At 44.8% G+C, this 19,762-nt stretch overlaps 2 protein-coding genes across 5 annotated transcripts in view; one reads left to right on the forward strand and one right to left on the reverse strand.

Annotated features, from left to right (window-relative positions):
- Positions 1-718: 718 nt before the first annotated feature.
- TRIM27 (tripartite motif containing 27) lies at positions 719-17,227 on the reverse strand. 2 transcript variants are annotated; one of them, XR_014251384.1, is made up of 9 exons: positions 16,471-17,227; positions 15,169-15,264; positions 13,435-13,665; positions 8,050-8,072; positions 5,629-5,744; positions 5,477-5,509; positions 3,901-3,927; positions 971-2,367; positions 719-918 (listed from the first exon to the last, which is right to left on the reverse strand). XR_014251384.1 is itself a non-coding variant. In XM_082415403.1 (8 exons), exons 1-8 carry the CDS (start codon positions 16,888-16,890, stop codon positions 1,772-1,774), a joined length of 1,542 nt encoding a protein of 513 aa, XP_082271529.1. In that variant the 5' UTR covers positions 16,891-17,227; the 3' UTR covers positions 719-1,771. The 2 variants fall into 2 exon arrangements, 1 of the variants encoding a protein (XP_082271529.1); XM_082415403.1 differs by having other exon boundaries at positions 719-2,367.
- Positions 17,228-17,353: 126 nt separating this feature from the next.
- Positions 17,354-19,762, forward strand: part of LOC309638942 (olfactory receptor 2H1-like) — a 148,240-nt gene continuing 145,831 nt past the window's right edge. Inside the window, exons 1-2 of one of the 3 annotated variants that reach the window (XM_082415514.1) lie at positions 17,354-17,441; positions 19,368-19,465. The gene's annotated coding sequence lies outside the window, so the exon portion shown is untranslated. The other 2 variants (XM_082415513.1, XM_082415515.1) reach the window with 2 other exon arrangements.

Below are 19,762 nucleotides of genomic sequence, written 5' to 3' on the forward strand. Positions count from 1 at the left end.
TTTGCAGGGTTGTTATGGGCATTAAATAAGCCCTGGTGCATAAAGCACTTCATATTATGTGCTAAGCACTGCTCTGTATCTGTGTAGTATTTTATATACATACATAATATATGTTATCATATGTATTTATATCTATTGAGAGCATTCAGCAAAAGCTAACCTAGCCTCATGGAAGCCCCTCTCTTTACCTCCTGGTTATTTCTCTTAAAACCTGATGAATAAATGAATGAATTAGGACATACCACCAATTCATGATCTTCAGCCATGAACCACAATGCTGGGTACAGGACTAAGTAAGACCACAAAATCTTGTCTTCTGAGGCCATGTCCAGAAGCAGGAAAGATCCAAATACCCTGGAAAGGAGCTGTTCTCTCAGCCTATCTTTCCTCCTTAGCACGTGGTGACCTCCATGCCCCCAAGGGCTTAGGCTGCTGCTTCTGAGTTGGGAAGCAAGTTCTGGGCTCTCTGATCTACACCAAGCGTTGCTGCATTACCCCACTGTTATAAAAAAGGACTTGAAAGAACACTTTCCCAGTGAAGTGACAGGATTAACAAAGCTGTAGGCTGTGGATGTCCAACACTACTTCCCCAGCACCATTAGAAAGTAGTAACATGGTACTGTTTTTATCATCCAGTTGGAAGTAAAATATTGGCCAGAATGGGATTCTGGACCCATATGAACCCAGTCCTACCAAGACCCAGAAGACAACAACAGTGTAAACAACATCCATACTCACTTTATTTTCAAACAGAGGCACATGTACCCAAAGAGAAGCAGGACTAAGAGCCACTGTGGGAGCTTTCTCAAAGTGATCTGCCTTGGTCTTCTGACCTCAGAACACCTCGTGATCCAATGGCCATGGGGATGGAAGTGCCCCTTGATGGTACACATATTAGAAAGGTAAATCCCCCCATCCCTCAAAGGAGATGGGAGAAAAGGAGACAAAAGTCAATGAATCCCTGGCATACTGCCCCGGAATCCTTCCCGGGATAGTGTATGACTGACCATCAGTCCACAAATGTGAGTGGGAAGGGATGTAGGAACAATGGATGGTGCTGGGCAGAAAATTATCCTGGATGACGTGCATCCAGCACCAGGATACGCTTTTCATTAGAATGAAGGGAGCTGACAAAGCCCTCAAAAAGACAGAAAAGAGCACATTGATTAGAACATTATCTCATAACAGAGGTGGGACCATTTCCCACCATTATTGTAAAATAACAGTAACTAATCAAAACACATATAGACCTCTTTAATGGAGTTAATAAAACTACGGCCAATTGGGAATCAGGGGTAGAGGTACTATTCCCAGGAGGAAAAACTGGGACAAAGGGAGCCATGCTGACAGGACTTTCTAGTCCAGCTCTAGGTTCTTAGAAAGAAGCCCTAGTTCAGAAATGACAGCAAATACCCATGATCACTATGTGGGGCTGAGCCAAGGTGTTAAACATCTTGAATGGCTCTCCGAACCCAAGATTATCCATATTCTTTATCCCCTCCAGTAATGTGTAAGACCAAGAAGTGTGGAACACTGGAGGTGGACATGTGGTTTTTATTTCTGGGCAATCTTAATACTTCTCATTACATCTCACAATTTTCGTGGGAAGGGAGGGGATGGCAGAGAACATGGACATCCTGTCTTGCACTGCAGGGCTCGGAAAGTGGTAAGGACATCCAGCTGTGATGGGCAGGAAGTGTCAAGGCAACAGGATGCCTTATGCCTGGGGTAGGAGTATGGTCAATGGCCCTTTTGGCCTGAGTTCACCTCCTCAAGGGGAGGTCTCCATGGAATGACCATGATTCCCAACATGGCCAGAAAACCCATCGATCCCACTCATGGGGCAGATGATCAGAGGAGCTGCGCTCTTCCCTCCCGAGTAACTCAGACTGAAGTAGGGCCGGACAGGCCCACAGAAGGTAGCATGAGAGAAAGTAAAGGTGTGACACCTCTCTGTCACGTTGTAGAAGGAGACCTCGCCAGCATCATAGTCCAAGAAAATCCCCACCCGTTGGAGAGGGGTCCGCAGGGGGAGGGCAGTCATTGGGGAGGTAAGAGCCCAGTACTCTTTCCCATACCACAAGGACACTGCCCAGAATCCATTCTGGGGGGCCGAGGTTACCCCGCCTTTTCTGCACACTGAGTCTTCACAGACACCTATGGTCCACTTGGCTTTATCTCCCACCTCTACCTCCCAATAATGTCTCCCAGCGATGAAGCATGGAGAGCCCAAGACACAGGGAAACAGATTGAACCGCTCAGGGTTGTCAGGCAGGTCCTGCTGGAGGTAACTGTACCGCACTTGCCGCAGGTTATCAGAGAGGATCAGGCTGGGGTAGGCCGTGTCTGGATCTAGAGTCACATCCACTGCAGAGGAATAGAAGGGCAGAGGAAGGTCAGCCGAGCACCTGGAAAGCCCACTCTGAACACCCAGCTTTTCTCCTACCCCTAAGAAGAGAATAAGAGCCCTCCAACAAAGGTACATTCATCTTACACTCAATTACATCCTGAAATTGACATTCCAAAAATTACTGCTTGGATTAGCCAGTTACTTCTTTTAGCTAGGATATATTTAAAGTACTGAAATTTTTACCTCCATTTGCTTTTTCACATCTTAAACCACAATATCCATTATTAAGCTGAATTTGAGGTTTTCTTACATGTATGTCCAATCCCTTAATCTAAGTCTTGGGGACCAGAAGTTTCACAGAATACAGAATTTAGATAAGACAGGGTGTGGTATAGCACTCTACAACCAAATATCAACAGATCTGCTGTGAAACATATGAATGTTCACATTACGTCGGATAAAGATACTAGTCCCACATGCATCTTACAATCATGTGGTGGTTTCCTGTTTTAAAATCACTGGCATATATTCTCTCATTTGCTCTTCATACCTGGTTCAGGAGGAAGATTCCCAAACATTCTCTCTCTGAACCAAAGCTCAGCTAGGTTGACTGATTCCCACAAAAGGCTGATGACAGGCAACTGGTGGAGGTGACCAAGAACCCCAGAGGCTTGGTTTTTGGTTCAAATATCTGTTCACAACAGTTGTCCATTTTTTCCCCTCATGTCATGGGTATACCTCATACCTCCAACCAGACATTTAACTCCAAGGATAGGTCAGTGTCTTATGCTCTTTTGTTCCCTCTACAGTATCCTGCGCAACATTAGGAAATGTAAGACATAAGCAAAGTATTCAATTAATACTTGTTGAAAGAATTAAATATGGATTACAGCCAGGGGATATCAATGAAAGAAGACCCGTTGTATGTAGAGTCCCTCTGTTCATGAGGAGAATCTCATGAAACAGAAGGCGGTCCTGTGACTGTGGGAAGTACAAACCTCAGTTCTGAGTACCTATGGGGTCATAGATTTACCCAGTGTCTCTGAACCTGAGGTGAAGGTGATGGTCAAGGAGAGGGAGAGTTTCAACACTTGCTCTGAGGCACAGAGAAGGGATGACAGCAGATTCCTCTTAGACTGTCCCTAGCACTCAGAGTAAGAGGTGAGCACAGTAGTTTTGGAAGGATGACTGCCTTCTGTAAACCACACAATGCCCAAGGCTAAGTGGGTAGAGCAGCATACCAGTGTACCAGCAGTGGCAGTGCTCTACTTTTTGGAAACTGTAGTTTCACCTCTATAATCCTTCATAGCATCTGAGTTTGATTTCCTCCTATTCAAAGGTCCATGGTTTCAGCTCTGAGGCATTTTAGGAGGCAAAGATATTATAGACACATAGAAACAACTGATGTATTTTTGTGATTATTATCATTTTTCATACATGTAACCTAAAGGATCCTAATTTAGGCACTTTACAAAATCATTCACAATAGTAGTTACGTTGATAAGGATTTTTACTCCTTTTTCCAAATGGTTTTGTCTCCTATCACCCACCTGAGTATAACTGGGCCTCTCTCAATTCTAAAAAACAAAAGAGAAAAGAAGTTACAGAAGTCATCTGAATATTTCCAGGAAATACCTAAGAGACGGAGCTTTGGTTAGAGTCATCATAAAGCAATGGTTTCCATTAGACACCCCAGAACCCCTGTTGTCAGTCATGCACTGATTTCTTCATACAGTGTATGACTCCATCTTCCAGCCTAGAGCTCAAAGGGAAGAGGGACTGGAAACTTTGGGCAGAAGGATAACCACACGCCCGAGATTGGTAGCATATGGGGCCAAGCTGAGCCAAGATTAAGGATTCCACCCTCCAGTGGGCCAGCTGGCTCTGCAGGGGGAGATGGAGGTTCTAAGTCCGCATCATACATAACTCTTGGCTTTCATAAGCAACCTGTTCTAGGGGATGAGTGGTTCAAGTGACATCCACTACCAAGCTGGAGCAAACAAGACCATTTGCAGTAAAATGCATTTACAGTTGAAAAAGCATTTTCACAGATACGTTCTCAGTGAGCCTTTTAAGTGGCAGGAGAAGAGTAGGAAAAATAAATGAGAGTCACATCAAGGAACGTCATGCCTGAGCTTCTGGTATTAAGTGGAGTTTCTCCCTGTCTTGCTTGTGAGCATTCCCTAAGTCTACATTGCTAGATGTGAAAAAAGTATGTATCTGAAAAGATACAATGCAAATAAAGTTTTAGCAAATACAGGAAATTATCAGAATTATGGGGATTTGTAATTTGTACTAAATGAGAAAAGGGATTACCTACATATAAGGATTTCAGATTCTACCAGGCTGCCTAGAATTTTAGCATTTAGTATACAGCCATATGTGCTATATGCTCATATGTGATCATGAGCAGAAAATTTTGTATTAGGAAGAGCATCCCTTAAATATCTTGAACATTTTATTTAATAAACATAAATGTAGGGTTCATTACATGTCAGGCTCCATTCTAAAAGGCTTTAGAAATGGTAACTAATTTAACTTAATCCTTACAACCTTGTGAGGTAAGAGCTACTATCCTCCTCATTTTACAGATGAGGAAATTATAGTGTAGAATCCTTACCAAGTGGCAGAGTGGGCCCAGGACCCAGGCAGCCGGACTCCTGAATCCCTGTTCCTAACCATTTCCCTCGAGGTGCTGCCTCAATCAGTGCTGCTTGATTCCTCCTGTCCTGGTCAGCACCAGTGCCCACACGCAGCAGAAACTCTATAAATTATAACTACAAATACTAGCTCAAATGAAATGTAGCTAGGATAGTTTCTGTTGATTCTCTTTCTCAATTAAAAATAATTTTAAATAACCAAACTAATTCTGGATTAATTATTGGATTGCATATTTTTCTCCCCCGTTAATGTAGATTAAGAAATGAGTGCATATAGTTAAAAGGCTTCAAATTGAAACAAGAGGCTATTAATTGAAAAAATTAACAAAGCAAAAAGGAAGATGTAAAATATCAGGGGAGGCCAGCCAGTGGGTATCGCGCATTCCCATTTTCCCACACTTTAGTGCAGATGTTCATCTTCCCAGGAAACTTCAATGTCAAAAGCCCATTAAGTAGATAAATTTACCTTGGATTTTCTCCATATCTGACTGCATTTTTTCTAAGGGGAGAAAAGAAGATGTTTAGCTTGCATCCCATTATCTGGCTGGAAAATACATCCTCTCAGGCAATATAGTTATTGAGAGCATAAACCCTCAAGGATCCCTCTTCTCACATTACCTGTGAACTGCTTTAGACTCTCAGTCAAGAACAGACACTTCTGGGCAAAAATGTGGATTTTCTCTTGCAGATCTGGAGGTGTGATCCAGGGTTCAGGGATCCTGATTCTTTCAGCCCTAAGTTTAAAAAAAAAACAACAAAAAAACAAGTGAATCCCTCCCCCAACTCCACAACCTTTCAGGGTCCAGGACAAACCTGGGCTAAACTGGCCAACACAGGTGGACAGTCTTTAAAAGCAGCCACTCTAGCCTTTTTCCTATTCTCCTTCTAGACTATGATCCTCTGGACCAGAATAGGAGAGACATCTTATTCACCTTCTTATTCCCCCACAGTACTAGCTCCTGGCTTTTCACATGGCATGTCCTCAAAGATTTACTGAATTAAACTGAATATAAGCCTGACCTTGCCAGAAAGCACTAGATTACATGATAAAGTCCTTGATATTTGTGGTGGGCAATGACCCATAATCCTCAGGTTCCCAAATATGGCGAGAATGACATCTTCAGACAGACAGGTACTCTCTGGACAATACCCAGTTACCCACCACCCCACTCAAGGGGTCTATGGCAAAGACTGGCTGCTAGTTGCCCACCCAATATGCCTTCTCCCATCTTCCAAATTTTACTGGGTTCATGCCTGACTGGTCTAAATTTGACCTTGTGACTGAGTTCTGGCCAATGAGAGGTAAGAAGTATCTTGTGGTAATTTGAGAAGTCTGCTTAAAAAGGAATGTGGGGCTTCCCTGGCGGCTCAGCAGTTAAGAATCCGCCTGCCAATGCTAGGGGACACGGGTTCGAGTCCTGGTCCGGGAAGATCCCACATGCCATGGAGCAACTAAGCCCATGCGCCACAACTACTGAGCCTGCGCTCTAGAGCCCGCGAGCCACAACTACTGAAGCCCGCGTGCCTAGAGCCCGTGCTCCACAACAAGAGAAGCCACCGCAATGAGAAGCCCGTGCACCGCAACGAAGAGTAGCCCCTGCTCGCCGTAACTAGAGAAAGCCCGCGCGCAGCAACAAAGACCCAATGCAGCCAAAAATAAATAAATAAATTTATTTTTTTTTAAAAAAAGGTTTCTGGTTATATAAAAAAATAAAATAATAAAATAAAATAAAAAGGTATGTGACATGACTTATCTTCTTCCTAGTGGTTAGCATTCTAGGAACTATCTTGGACTGTAAGAATGAGGACTGTATCTTACAGATGGCAGAAGGGTAGATGGAAAGAAACCTCAGAGTCTGATGATCACTGGAGCCACCAAACCAGCCCTGGGCTACCTACTTGCACATTTTTTAATGGTGACAAAATTTTAAAATTATGTTTAAGCCTTAAGCCAATGAAATTTTGGGTTTCCTAATTCAGAGAGCCAAACCCAAACCTTAATGTCCCCAAATGCTAGAATCTAAAGAATCTATCTCCCTGTTAGTTCAGAGCTAGACTGGTACCAAAAAGTAAAAGTAGCAGTAAAAGTGAAGGGAGTATTTGTTGGGGTCACTTGGCAGGGACTAGTACAAGTTCCAGCTCATCACCATCCCATCTCAGCAGCTCTCAAAAAGCTCAGTTCTACCAACAGTTCTGTCCACATAGCCCTCCCAGCCATCCTACCCCATCTATGTGCCACCCCCGCCCCCGTATCTCCTCCAATGCTCCCGCATAATCAAGCTGCATTTCCTCTGGAGGGTTTTCACCCTTCAGGGTTTTAATTAGCTTCAAAGTTCAGTTCCCTCAAAGTCAGGCTCCGCCCCAGTAGGCACCAAACATTATGCCCCCAAGGGCTATCCCATTTGTCCTTGCCATCCAACCCTGAAAACATAATTTAATCTTGGCTTCTTGCACATTCTGGGCTTCTCCTGCTCGGTCATGTCCCAACTCCCAGGTAGCTCTTCCTCACTTTCCCTCTGATGATACAGTACAGAAATAATGAGAACAAGAGCCAGAATCCAGGTAACTCATAACTCATTATATAACTCTGAGCTGGTCTCACTTTTCTTAGACCATATTTTCCCCATTACAGAAAAAAGAGAGAGTCAGAAACAGACACAGAGAGAAAGAGATAACAAAAAGAAAAGGATTCTGAAATGTTTAGGAAACAAAAACTATAAAATACCCTTGCACTTTGCCCAAGTCCCTGTAAGTCTCTACCCTCTCCATAGAAGTGTCCTCATAAACCGCCAGCACCCTCCCAAATGGACCCCCTACTCCACCCCTTACCCTCATAATTTGTCAATAATTCCTGAGTTTTACTGAGAAGAGCTGCACTTCATCTAGTTATTTGCACACTAGTGACTTGGTTCAGGGACAGGCAGGACATGTGTCAATTTGGTAAGATGTCCTCAGGCTCTGGGCTCCTTCCAGAATTTCTAAGTATAAGGGAAAATCTTTTCAGGCTTGATTTAGCACGGGGGAGAGAGAAAACTGTACCTGTTCAACGTGTCTCCGATGTCCTATAAGAGAAAGGAAAAGGATAAGCATGAGAAATCATTCCTAACTTCCATTTTCTCTCACAGATGTTTGCTGAAAACCCAACTATGGGGTGGCTCTCTTGGGAGAAACCAGGGAGACAAGGAGTACAACACACAGTCCAGGAGCTAAAAACCGGGCAGAGGAAACTGGGATGCACACTATTTGCTATCCTCGCACTTCCTGAGCTCTCCTCCTGCACACTGGTCAAGGATCTCAAGATTTCAAATTTACTGACTCAAGCATCCCACGCTTGGACCACAACTGCCTGCCTGTCTAGCTTGATTTCTTTGACTTATTACTGTGAAATCATTTCAAATACATAGAAAAGCTGCTAGTACAAAGAGCTCCTGTATACTCTTTTTCCCAGACATATTTATCTTTAGGATCATTTGAGAGGTCATTGTTTATATTATATCCCTGTACCCCTTTATGATTCTGCACCTCCTAAGAGCAAGTACATTTTCTTTTATAACTATAGTACAGTTATCAAACTCAGGAAGCTGAATATTGATACATTTGTATAATCGACAATCCATAACCTAATTTAACTGTCTTATTAATATTCTTTACAGCTACTCCCCTCCCCACTCAGGTAATCCAGGATCGTTCATTGCATTTTTATGATGACATGTGTCTATAATCTGGAGTGGCTCTTGTCTTTTGCTGACACATTGCCTTAACACTAGCTAATTATTTTGTAGAATATCTCTCCATTTGGGTTTCCCAGGTATTGCCGTCATGATTAAACTAAAGTGCACTATCTTTGTTTTTTTTTTAACTTCATTTATTTATTTATTATTTATTTTTGGCTGTGTTGGGTCTTTGCTGCGCGCAGGCTTTCTTTAGTTGCAGCGAGTGGAGGTTACTCTTTGTTGTGGTGCGCGGGCTTCTCATTGAGGTGGCTTCTCTTGTTGCGGAGCACAGGCTCTAGGCGAGCGGGCTCAGTAGTTGTGGCGCACGGGCTTAGTTGCTCCGCGGCATGTGGGATCTTCCCAGACCAGGGCTCGAACGCGTGTCCCCTGCATTGACAGGCGGATTCTTAACCTCTGCGCCACCAAGCAAGTCCTCAAGCTGTATCATCTTCAACTAGTGTACGCTGTTTGCTTCTAAATAAACATGATATTCACTTGTCCCTTATTGGTGATATTTTATAGCTACTATTTTTCCTTTTGTAATTAACAAGTAATCTAAAAGTGATACTTTGAAATTATGTTAATATGCCAGTCCCTATCGAACTCCCCCTCCCCTTAGATTTAGCATCTGTCGATAATTATTGTCTAAATTAACTTTTAATATGATAGTTGCGAAATGATCATTTTCTACCTGCAAAATTCCTTCTAGCACTTCCCTGGTGGTGCAGTGGTTAAGAATCCGCTTCCCAATGCAGGGGTCACCGTTCGATCCCTGGTCTGACAAGATCCCACATGCCACGGAGCAACTAAGCCCGTGCGCCGCAACTACTGCCACAACTACCGAAGCCCACGCACCTAGAGCCCATGTGCTGTAACAAGCCACTGCAATTAGAAGCCCGCGCACCGCAACAAAGAGTAGCCCCTGCTCGCAGCAACTAGAGAGAGCCCACGTGCAACAACGAAAACCCAACGCAGCCAAAAATAAATAAATAAATTTTAAAAATTCCTTCTACATTACTTAGTCAACATTCTACTGGAAGGAAGAATTTTCCCTTATTTATTATTAGTATGGACCCATCAATTCGTACTTTATTCAATGGGTTATAATCCATCACTGTTCTTATTTATATTGGTGCTCAAAATATCCGAAATTTGGCCAGAGAGTGTCTGTCACTCTTTCTCGTATCTCCTCTCATCACATTCTCCCCATTCCCATTATTTTCTGATTTATCCTTCCAGTCTTTCCTTTGCAAAAATAAACAGATACATGTATTTTCCAATTATCTCATCTTTCTTACACAAAAAGTAGCACACTCTATATTTTGCACTTTGATTTTTTTCACTTACCAATATATTATAGAAACCACTCTGTATCAGTTCATAGGTATATTGCTTTTTCTTTTTTTACAGTTGCCTAATATTCCTGTGTGTATGTGTGTGTACCTACGTACAATGTTAAATACAGGTAGACAATAGTGAACATCTTGCCCTCTTCCTGACCTCAGTGGGAATGCTCTAATTTTCCCCCATTAAGTAAGATTCAGCTTACTTTTCAAATGACTACTACCATGACCCCTCTTCCCCATAGAGTCCACAACCCCTCTTTTTTCTCTACTTTTCCTTATCATCCAGTTTTGTTTTTTAAATAAATATATTTATTTATTTATTTTTGGCTGTGTTGGGTTTTCGTTGCTGCACGTGGGCTTTCTCTAGTTTTGGCAAGTGGCGTCTACTCTTTGTTGCGGTGCGCTGGCTTCTCATTGCTGCGGAGCACAGGCTCTAGGCGCACAGGCTTCAGCAGTTGTGGCATGCGGGCTCAGTAGTTGTGGCTCACGGGCTCTAGAGCACAGGCTCAGTAGTTGTGGCGCACGGGTTTAGTTGCAGTTGCTCCGCGGCATGTGGGATCTTCCCGGACCAGGGCTCGAACCCGTGTGCCCTGCAGGCGGATTCTTAACCACTGCGCCACCAGGGAAGTCCCTATCATCCAGTTTTGATTTCACGGTCCATGTGTTCAAAAATATTCTCACAAATACCTTCTACCTTAAAAAAATGGGCAAACCCATAAAGATACATAGCAAATTAGTGGTTGCCACTGGGTAGAAAGGAATGAAGAGTGACTGTTTAATGGGTACGAGGTGTCCTTTCAAGGTAATGAAAGTGTTCTGGAATTACACAGCTGTGATGGTTGCACAACACTGAGTTTACTAAATGTACTAAGTTGTACACTTCGAAATGATTAAAATGGTGAATTTAGGTTATGTATATTTTATCACAATCAGAAAACAAAAAACCAAAAAACAACAAAACAAAAAACCTCAAATTTTGCAAAGCCCTAATCCTGGATGAGCCCAACTACCTGCTCTCCATATGCCTGGCACCAGAGCAGTCACAGTCAGAAAAAGCAGGGACAAGAAAAAGGTCACACAACTGGGCAGACAAGTCCCAGTATAAACTGACGTTCACTGACCAAGTAATTCTAATACATCTCACAAACCAGATGGCTTTCCCATACTCTGAAACAATAATTTCAGAACTTTCCCACATTCTTCAAAGCTCATATTTTCTCTAACGCCTGCTCAATGGGAGCAGATGGTCCTGCTTTCTAACTTCAAAAGAGAATAAGAGCCAACGGGGGACTTCCCTGGTGGCGCAGGGGTTAATCCGCCTTCCAAAGGCGGGGACTCGGGTTCAAGCCCTGGTCCGGGAAGATCCCACATGCCGCGGAGCAACTGCAGCTAAGCCCGTGCGCCACAACTACTGAGCCTGCGCTCTACAGCCCGCGAGCCACAGCTACTGAAGCCGAGTACCTAGAGCCCGTGCTCTGCAACAAAGAGAAGTCACCACAACGAGAAGCCCGCGCACCGCAACGAAGAGTAGCCCCCGCTCGCTGCAACTAGAGAAAGCCCAGGCGCAGCAATGAAGACACAACGCAGCCAAAATAAATAAATAAATAAATAAATAAAATAAATTTATTAAAAAAAAAAAGCCAACTGGTTTTAGCTACCAAAGTGCACAACCTGCCTGCATCTACCTGCCCCCACGGTCCCTTCTTCCCATACAACAGAGGATCTTCCAAAACTAAGTCCCACACATATGCTTTAGTTATCTTTCCCTTCTGCCTTCTCAGAAACAGCACATTAGTGATTAGTTCATCCTTATAGCTTCAGTAATTTTCTTCACCTGAATCCTTACAACATAGGTGCTCCTTTCCACATTTTCTTTTAAAATATGTTTAGCTAGTTTCTTTAAGCATCCCCTCCCCATAAAGCCCCACAATCCTACCTCATCTCCAAGTATTTTTTTTAATATCTCCTTCACAGTCTTACTTCTTGAAATAGTCATTTACTCTTCCAGTTTCCATTCACCCTCTGTCACCACAACTCTCCCTCATGCGGCTCCTGACCAAATTATTCCACTGTGGTAGATTATCAATGATTATCTGAGATGAAAATCATTGAGATGATAATGATTATTATCAAGATTATCAATGATGCCCATGTTTTTAAACCAAATCGATCTCAGCCCTTATATTATTTCACCTCAACTGCATTAGATTCTGTTGTCCACTCCCTCCTTCCTGAAACATTCTTCCTCCCTGGCCACATTCTCTGGTCAATTGTTCCCTTTGCAAACTCTTCCTTCTCTCCCTTGCAATTAAATATTGGTGTTAGTTAAGGCTCAAGATTAAGACTTCTCGTTTTAATCTAAAGCCAGGAGTCAGTGAACTTCTTCTAAGGAAAACGCCATACAGTCTCTGTCACAACTTTTCAACTCTGCTGCAACAGACAATACGTAAATGAATGGGCGTGGCTATGTTCCAATAAAAAGTATGGATAATGAAATTCAAATTTTATATAATTTCACATATCATGAAATAACATCCTTCTGATTTTTTCCCAACCATTCAAAACTGTAAAAAGCATACTTAGTTTGCAGGACATACAAAAACAGGTGGTGGGCCATAATTTGCTGACCCTAACCCTATCCTATCAGCCCCTTTTTAATGGCATTTATCAACACCAATGATACTTGTTTGCTCACTTCTTTATCATATGATCTCAACATTAGAATTTAAATTTCAGGAGAGCTTATTCACCACTTAATTCAGGTGCCTAGACTAGTGCCTGACCCAGAATAGACAATTCATATGCATTGAATGAACAAATGACAGTCAGGCATCAGCTCATTTCCAGTGGTCTTCCTGGGTTGGGTGTATTGCAGTTTTATCACCTGCACTACCAAGACTAAATCACAAGACTGCTTGGGCTGACCACTCCCGCTCAAGCGTTTCTTTGTTTTGTGGCTGTGGTAATGCACACATACATGTTAAAATTACAGGATAACTGGAGTGAGGAAGGTCTTTAAATGGCATGTGGGCCAAACCCCTCATTACATAATGAGTAGATGAGGTCACTGAGGCCCAGAGAGGTCGAGAGCCTGTGATCAGACTACTTATCAGTGCAGGACAGGCCTGGGCATTAGGCCTCCCTTTTGCCCTTTCCATGAGACAGTGCAACTGACTGACCCAAGCTGTGTCAACCAGGTCCTCTATTGTACATTTCCCCTCCAACGTGCCCAATAGAGAGCTTGGCAAGCCCCTGCTACTGCCACAGAGTTGGCAAGGCAGTAGGGGGTCCTGGATACTGCTTGGCAAAGAGAGAAGGGAGACCTTTTAGCAGGAGCTGTCTTGGCAGGGCACGCTAAGCCTTACCTGCAGGAGCTCCCTGGTGGGCTGCTGCTGTTTCTCTTCCAGCTGGGCGATCAGGTTGCTGAGGTGGGAGATGTTGCAAGAGAACTGAGTGATGGCACCATTGATACTGTTGTAGATGGCCAAGTCTAGCTCCTCGAGACGGGCCAGGAGGCGATATTCATGCTCCTTCAAGGAATGATACAGCTGCTCAAACTCCCAAACGATCTTCTCCCTCTCCATCTGGGTCAGGCTCTGTGTGGATGACAGGGAAGGGCAGTGAAGAGAGGAAAGGCTACTTCTAGAGCCCTTCCTATTTCTCCCCCGGCTATCCACCCCAAGACCTCATCATTTCATTCAGGTATACTATTTACTGTGCAACAGTGATGCACACGCACCTTGTTTATAAATCCTTTTCATGAGCTTATACTTCTCCTGAGCAGGACAAGTCTTTCAATGCATAAACAATACAATATAATCTTAGAAATGAAAGAGTCCTTAAAGCTCAACTAATTCAGTGCTTTGCAAAGAGAATGCCATTGGCACCCTGGTGGGGGGACAATTCTGCCTGCATGGGACTGTTCTTTGCATTGCAGGACATTTAGCATCCTTGCCCAACCCTCCCCAATCACTCCAACCAAACACCCACACACCACTGAGGAGGAGGAGAGGGCAGTACTCACCTCACTGAAGAACCAAAAGTCTAGTCCAATCTACCTATTTCACAGATGAGGAAACTGAGGCCTAGAGAGGTTGTATTACTCTCTCCATCTATTCAATTGGCTACTGACAGAGCCCAGAAGTATGTCCAGGTGCCCTGATTCTCAAAGAAGGGCTGTTTCCCCCCTTTGACAATCCCCCCCCAGAGGACACAGTGGTGTGCTTAAATGATTTAAGTCCACTCAGGCTCACTAGAAGATTCTCCTTCCATCAGACCTATTTTCAAGCAAAGGGAGCTGAGGTCTCAGTGGATTTTGTGAGCAGAACAAGTGGTGGGATCTTACGGCATCACGGGAATAAGTTCCCAGTCCAAAAGTTCTTTACTACACCCTGGCCAGGACCGACAGAATTTCTCACAAGATGGTGCTAGGCACTACTAGTCTAATAAGAGTTTGCTTTTCAGATGCAAATACCTCTAATGGATGGGAATTTGTAATATTTTATTTATTGTTCAAAAGATGCTTAAACACTTAGATGGTAGACATATAAGTATATATTATAAAAGTCTCTATTTTTTTTTCCAGAACAAACCCCCCCAAATATCCCTATCACAAATTAGCACATGAGTCACTTGCTAAGGCTTTGGGAGACTAGGGGAAGGGAACAAACTGAAAAGTTCAGAACTGAACTGTTAAGAAAAGGAACATTCCAGCAAGAAGCAACAGTCGGGCTTACAGAAAGCCACTGTCAGCAACTGTCTGCAGAATGGTACAAAAGGAGGCTAACTGTGCCCAAGAATTTCACCTGCATTAGCTTTGTCAGGGATCAACCTTGATCTGCACAAAGCTAGCAGATGACACTTTTGATAGGTCAGATCTCTAGGGGTTCTAAACTCAGCTATTCCATCCTTTCCCCCAAAATGTGGGAATCCCTTGGTTCTCCAGGTGAATTCCCAACTGCCATATAAGGTTGTTCCACCCACACCTAGAAGTTCTGGGCGACCTGACTGCACAAGGTTAAGGGGAGTTTAACAGCCTTACAAAAAAAAGAGAGTGACCGGCAGAACTGATATTACCTGTGAATTCCAAAGAACCTTACCAAGAGCTCAGCTCGTGCCTGTTCCCCCTGTGCCCGACGCCTCTTCTTTAAGTCTTTCACTCTTTTTAGGTGGTCCAGCTGGTTCTGGATTTGCTCCTAAGAAAAGCAAAAACAGGTGGGCAGTTCAAGATTAGGCAGACCATAGCATCAATATGGCTATTCTGCTTATCACACGTGCAACCCACATTCCTGATGCCAAGTTCCTGGTTAGAGCCTATCCTTGGACCACACTGCCATCACCAGGGCACAGGGGTCACCAGACCTCTCCTTTGGTAGTTTGTATCTTAAATGGTGGGTCACCTACCTGCCCTTGGAAGGATACTGCATGGCTTAGTGGAAAGGTGAATGGACTAGGAGGCTTTAAGTTGTCGCTCTTTCACAGACGCGTACTGAGAAAATGAGTTAACTTCTCTTATTTTCCTCTGGTGTGACATGGGCAAACACCACCTTCTCAACCTACTAGAGGGTTATCACCAGTGTGAGTAAAAGAATATTTTTGAAAGCACCATAATGTTAAGTGAATAATTTTGCATGAATGTACTCACATTTAAACATGTACATAATTGTGTACATATTCCTGCAGTCCTCAAACACACAGATCATGCACTCCTTGAATGTTGCCTTACAACTGTTTTATATTTAATACTTTGTTTCCACGTTATTGTTTAGCTGTGCCAGTCTGTTGGTTCAAGAGTTCACAAAGGGATCCACACATCATTTTATTTCACTCAATCTTCATAACTGTGTTATCTCCTATGAGTCTCACGGTGGTTAAATGACTTAGGTAGTAAGGAGCTCGTTCTTTTCCGTGAGCTTCTAGAAGAGGACGGAGCACAGGGAAGTGCTGGGAAATGGAGAGGTGATGGGCCTCTGCTTGATGTGTATACAGCCAGTTAACGTCCGACTGTGTTTTGTTTCAGATCATCTAGGAGCCGACAGGAGTGCGAGCGTCTCTGAAGCTTGTCGTTGTGGACGTGGTTTTACGCATATCTTTTATACCATCAAGAGGGGTCTCCATGGGCCGTCTTTATGTATAATGTGCCCGTGAGCGGGTAAACATAGAGGCACATAAGGAAATGAGAGTGGGGGTGGGGAGACTTCTGGCTTCCTCACCAGCTACAGGTTTTCCTCCCAAATCTGAGTGCCGAGGCTCTGGAGCGGACAGAGAGGAAATGACGGCTGTGAACCACACGTCCGGCTCAGCCATTTTCTAGGCGGAAAAAAGGAAGCCCCTTTGGCTCTCTCCTCCCTTTGTCCGACTCGCGCTCCGGCCCCTCCCCGCCCCGCACGCCCGGCCCTCACCTTGAAGCCCTCCACCGCCTCCTCGAGCGGCAGCACGCTGTGGCCGCGGTGCTCGCGGGAGCGGTCGCACACCACGCAGATGGGCATCTGGTCCTCCTCGCAGTACAGCTTCAGGGGCTCGCGGTGTTTCTCGCACACGCCCATCTCGCCTCCGGGCCCCGACGGCCGCTCGGTGCGCAACTGCTTCACCAGCTGGGTCACGTTGGCCAGGTGCCGGTTGGGCCGCATGTGCCGCTGCGGGAAGGTCTCCCGGCACTGGGGGCACGACACATTGGTCTCCGCCGCGCCCCAGCAGCGGGCGAGGCAGGCGCAACAGATGTTGTGGCCGCAGTCGAGCATCATGGGCTCGACAAAGTACTGCAGGCACACGGGGCAGGTGGTCTCCTGCTGTAAGCACTCGGCCACGCTCCCGGAGGCCATGGCGCGGGCCCGCAGGGGCGCACGGGCATGGGCCCCGGCGCCCAGCCCTGCGCGGAGCCCAGCTGTACCGCGCTCCCTCCCGTTCGCTGCTTCTGGGCGGCGCCGGGAGGCGAGCCCGGCTGACGGAGGGCGGCTCCTCTCCGGCCCTGATCCCAGACGCGCCCGCGCGCTGGAACCCGGCGCCGCTGCGCCCGGCTGAGGGAACGTGGGGATATTGCGACCCCACCTAGCCCAGCGGCTATGCGAGGGGGCAGCTGGTCGGGCGCCGCCGGTTGGACTCGCAGAGCCAGGCGCTCAGAAAGCGCAGGACAACGTGGCCGCGTCCGAGCGGATCCCGGCAGCCCAGCAGACCTCACCCCGGCGCGAGCGGAAGGGGCGGCTCGGGGGCGGGGCTTGGCCAAGGCCTCCTGCGCACGGCAAGATTTCCTGGACTCAGGCCTGGATGATTTCCTCCGCAGAGGACCGGGGAGGCCTCGCCGCCCGTCCTGGGGCGGAACGCGCGGGCGCGGGAGCCTTGGATACCGGTCATAGAGGCAGGCGGTGTCCGCGGGGTGCGGAGGGGACAGGGTATCCCCTGCCTGCACGCTCCGAGCCCGCCGCCGAGCTTCCGCGGCCCTGGGGCTGGATCCCTGGTCTTTTGTTGGGTTTCCTGTCTGGTGCCCAGGCCTCAGCAAAGGCGAGAGAAAGCTAGCTTTGTGTTGGTGTGGTTAGAAGATATATCTGGCCTCCCTGGGAGGCCGGAGGGATGAGGGTTGCAGACTGAGCCCCACCCAGCCTGTGAGGAGCTTTATCAAACAAACCCTATTTACAGGCGCTCGCAATTCTGTTTCGAAAAAGAAAGACTTAATTATCAGGCGGCAGCATTTCTGTGACAGAAACAGACAAGCCCAGTTCTGCTGCTTCCTATTGTGCCTAAGCAAAGTGGTTTACCATTCTGAGCTTCAGTTTCCTCTCTGGTGAAATGGGAATAATTATACCCCAGCAAGGAGGGAGACTTCCTTACAACTTTTATTTTTTAAACCCTAAGTATGTTTATCCATTAAAATAATAAAGTACCCACTGCGTAGAGCTGTGTTGAATAGAACCTAAACATGCTTGCTCCTTCCTGAAGTATAGGGAGATTGGTAATCCTGTGGGTGACACAGGCTCTTTTCATTATCCAGTAAACTTAAAAAAATTTTGCGTTGTTCCCTCATCCCTACCTTGGTGTTTCCTAATTTCCTTTGCTATTTTCTCAGTATTGTCCTTCCTCTAGATTTAATTGAATTTGGGCAGGCTTGCCTGTGTTAATTTAATTTCCATTACTATACCTTGACCTAAATGATTTCAACAATGTCAGTTTGCAAATGTGTTTTAAATGAGTTAGTAACTGGTTGAATGTGACCAATTCCACCAGTTTCCCTATTTCTAGTCTTTTTCTCTAACCTATTTACATAACACTTCAATAACTCTTACATGTCTGTCAAGGTTCTAATTCAGGGCACACTTTTAGAATAGGAAGTGATGTGTGCTCTCACATAGTCCAGCATACTTTATATGTCAAGTATAAAGTATACATAAATAAACTGAGATCAGATACTTTAGTAACTCCATGAGGACAGAGACTTCTCTCCAGACCTTCTATGATCTCCATTACGCCTTGCACATAGATTTAATCATATGAAAGGACTTCAACACTTGTTGAATTATTAGACTAATAATCAATTAACTTAATGATTCTACTGTCACATTTTATGCATACTTCTTATCTTTATCACAGTTATTCATTTGTAAAGGGTGCAAACACAAATGCCTACTGGAGACAAGAAGGTAATTTAAATGAGCAGGCCAGTCCAGGGTCACAATAGAGAAAGATGGGGACAGCGAATAACTGGAGGACAGATGAGGCAGCTACTTCTCATGGAGAATGTGAGCCCAGCATATTGCCAAATTTTTGATTTTCAAGAGAAGGCAGAAATCTAGAGATTTATGTGAAATTGATTGACTTTCAAGTGTTGGAAACTAACTAAAAATTGTAAAAATCATCTCTGCAAGATGAAATTGACCTCCTCACCTCCAGTTTGGGACTTCTGGTACAGCTATTTGTTTTAATAAGTGCTTTTCAACCTTAACACAACATGGTAGGAACTGTCATTGACTACTTTATAGCCAATCTCCACTCCTTCCTTAAAGTTTTATTCCAGGTAGCAATATGCCCAGCTGAAAGATACTTCCCAGGTGCCTGTACTGCCAATACTGTGGTATATTCATGAAGGCAGCTCTGCTGTATGAAATCTTTTCCAGCTGGTTATGGATGTGCTCAGGAACACTAACTCACCTAGCGCTTCTTTCACACTTCAACATGGCCCTGAGATTGTGGGTGGCTAGTGATATCTATGTGGAAGGTTTTGGTTGGTCATTCTGAGAAAGCTTCTTAAAGGAAGACTACTCAGCTGGAAAGTATACCCTTTTAACTTTCCCCTTCCTAATTCTTCCAGCCTGGAATGTGCACCTGATGGTGGGAGGTTGCCCAGCTGTCCTGGACCATGAGACAATCTTGAGGATGGAAGCCTGCACTAAGATGATATAGTAAAAGGTAAAGAAGCCTGGGTCCTTATTCACTGCAGAGTGCCTGCATCTAATTATATATGTAAGAGAGACTAAAGCAACTGTCCTGTTTAAGCCACTTATTTGGATTGTCTGCATATGCAATGGAAACTAAACCTAACTAATAAATACAATTTTTATTAATAAAGTGTTTTATTTTAAAATAAATTCCCACCTATTTAAAAATAAATTCCCTATCAACACAACCTATCTGCCCTCAGGGTGCCAGTAATTTCTGTTAGTATTGGCTAACTCCAGAGGATACTCTTCAGCCTTTATCTTAATG

This window comes from Balaenoptera physalus, assembly GCF_965194825.1.
Source record: "Balaenoptera physalus genome assembly, chromosome: 11".
NCBI lineage: Eukaryota > Metazoa > Chordata > Mammalia > Artiodactyla > Balaenopteridae > Balaenoptera > Balaenoptera physalus.

What these genes read in the sequence shown, in the direction of transcription:
- TRIM27 (XM_082415403.1), bottom strand. Translation starts at nt 16,890, where the DNA reads ATGGCCTCCGGGAGCGTGGCCGAGTGCTTACAGCAGGAGACCACCTGC. An exon ending in AGGCGGTGGAGGGCTTCAAG is followed by an intron (nt 15,265 to 16,470) that starts GTGAGGGCCGGG and finishes TGCTTTTCTTAG; the next exon opens with GAGCAAATCCAGAACCAGCT. An exon ending in AGAGGCCCAGTTATACTCAG is followed by an intron (nt 2,368 to 3,900) that starts GTGGGTGATAGG and finishes ATTCCTCTGCAG; the next exon opens with TGGATGTGACTCTAGATCCA.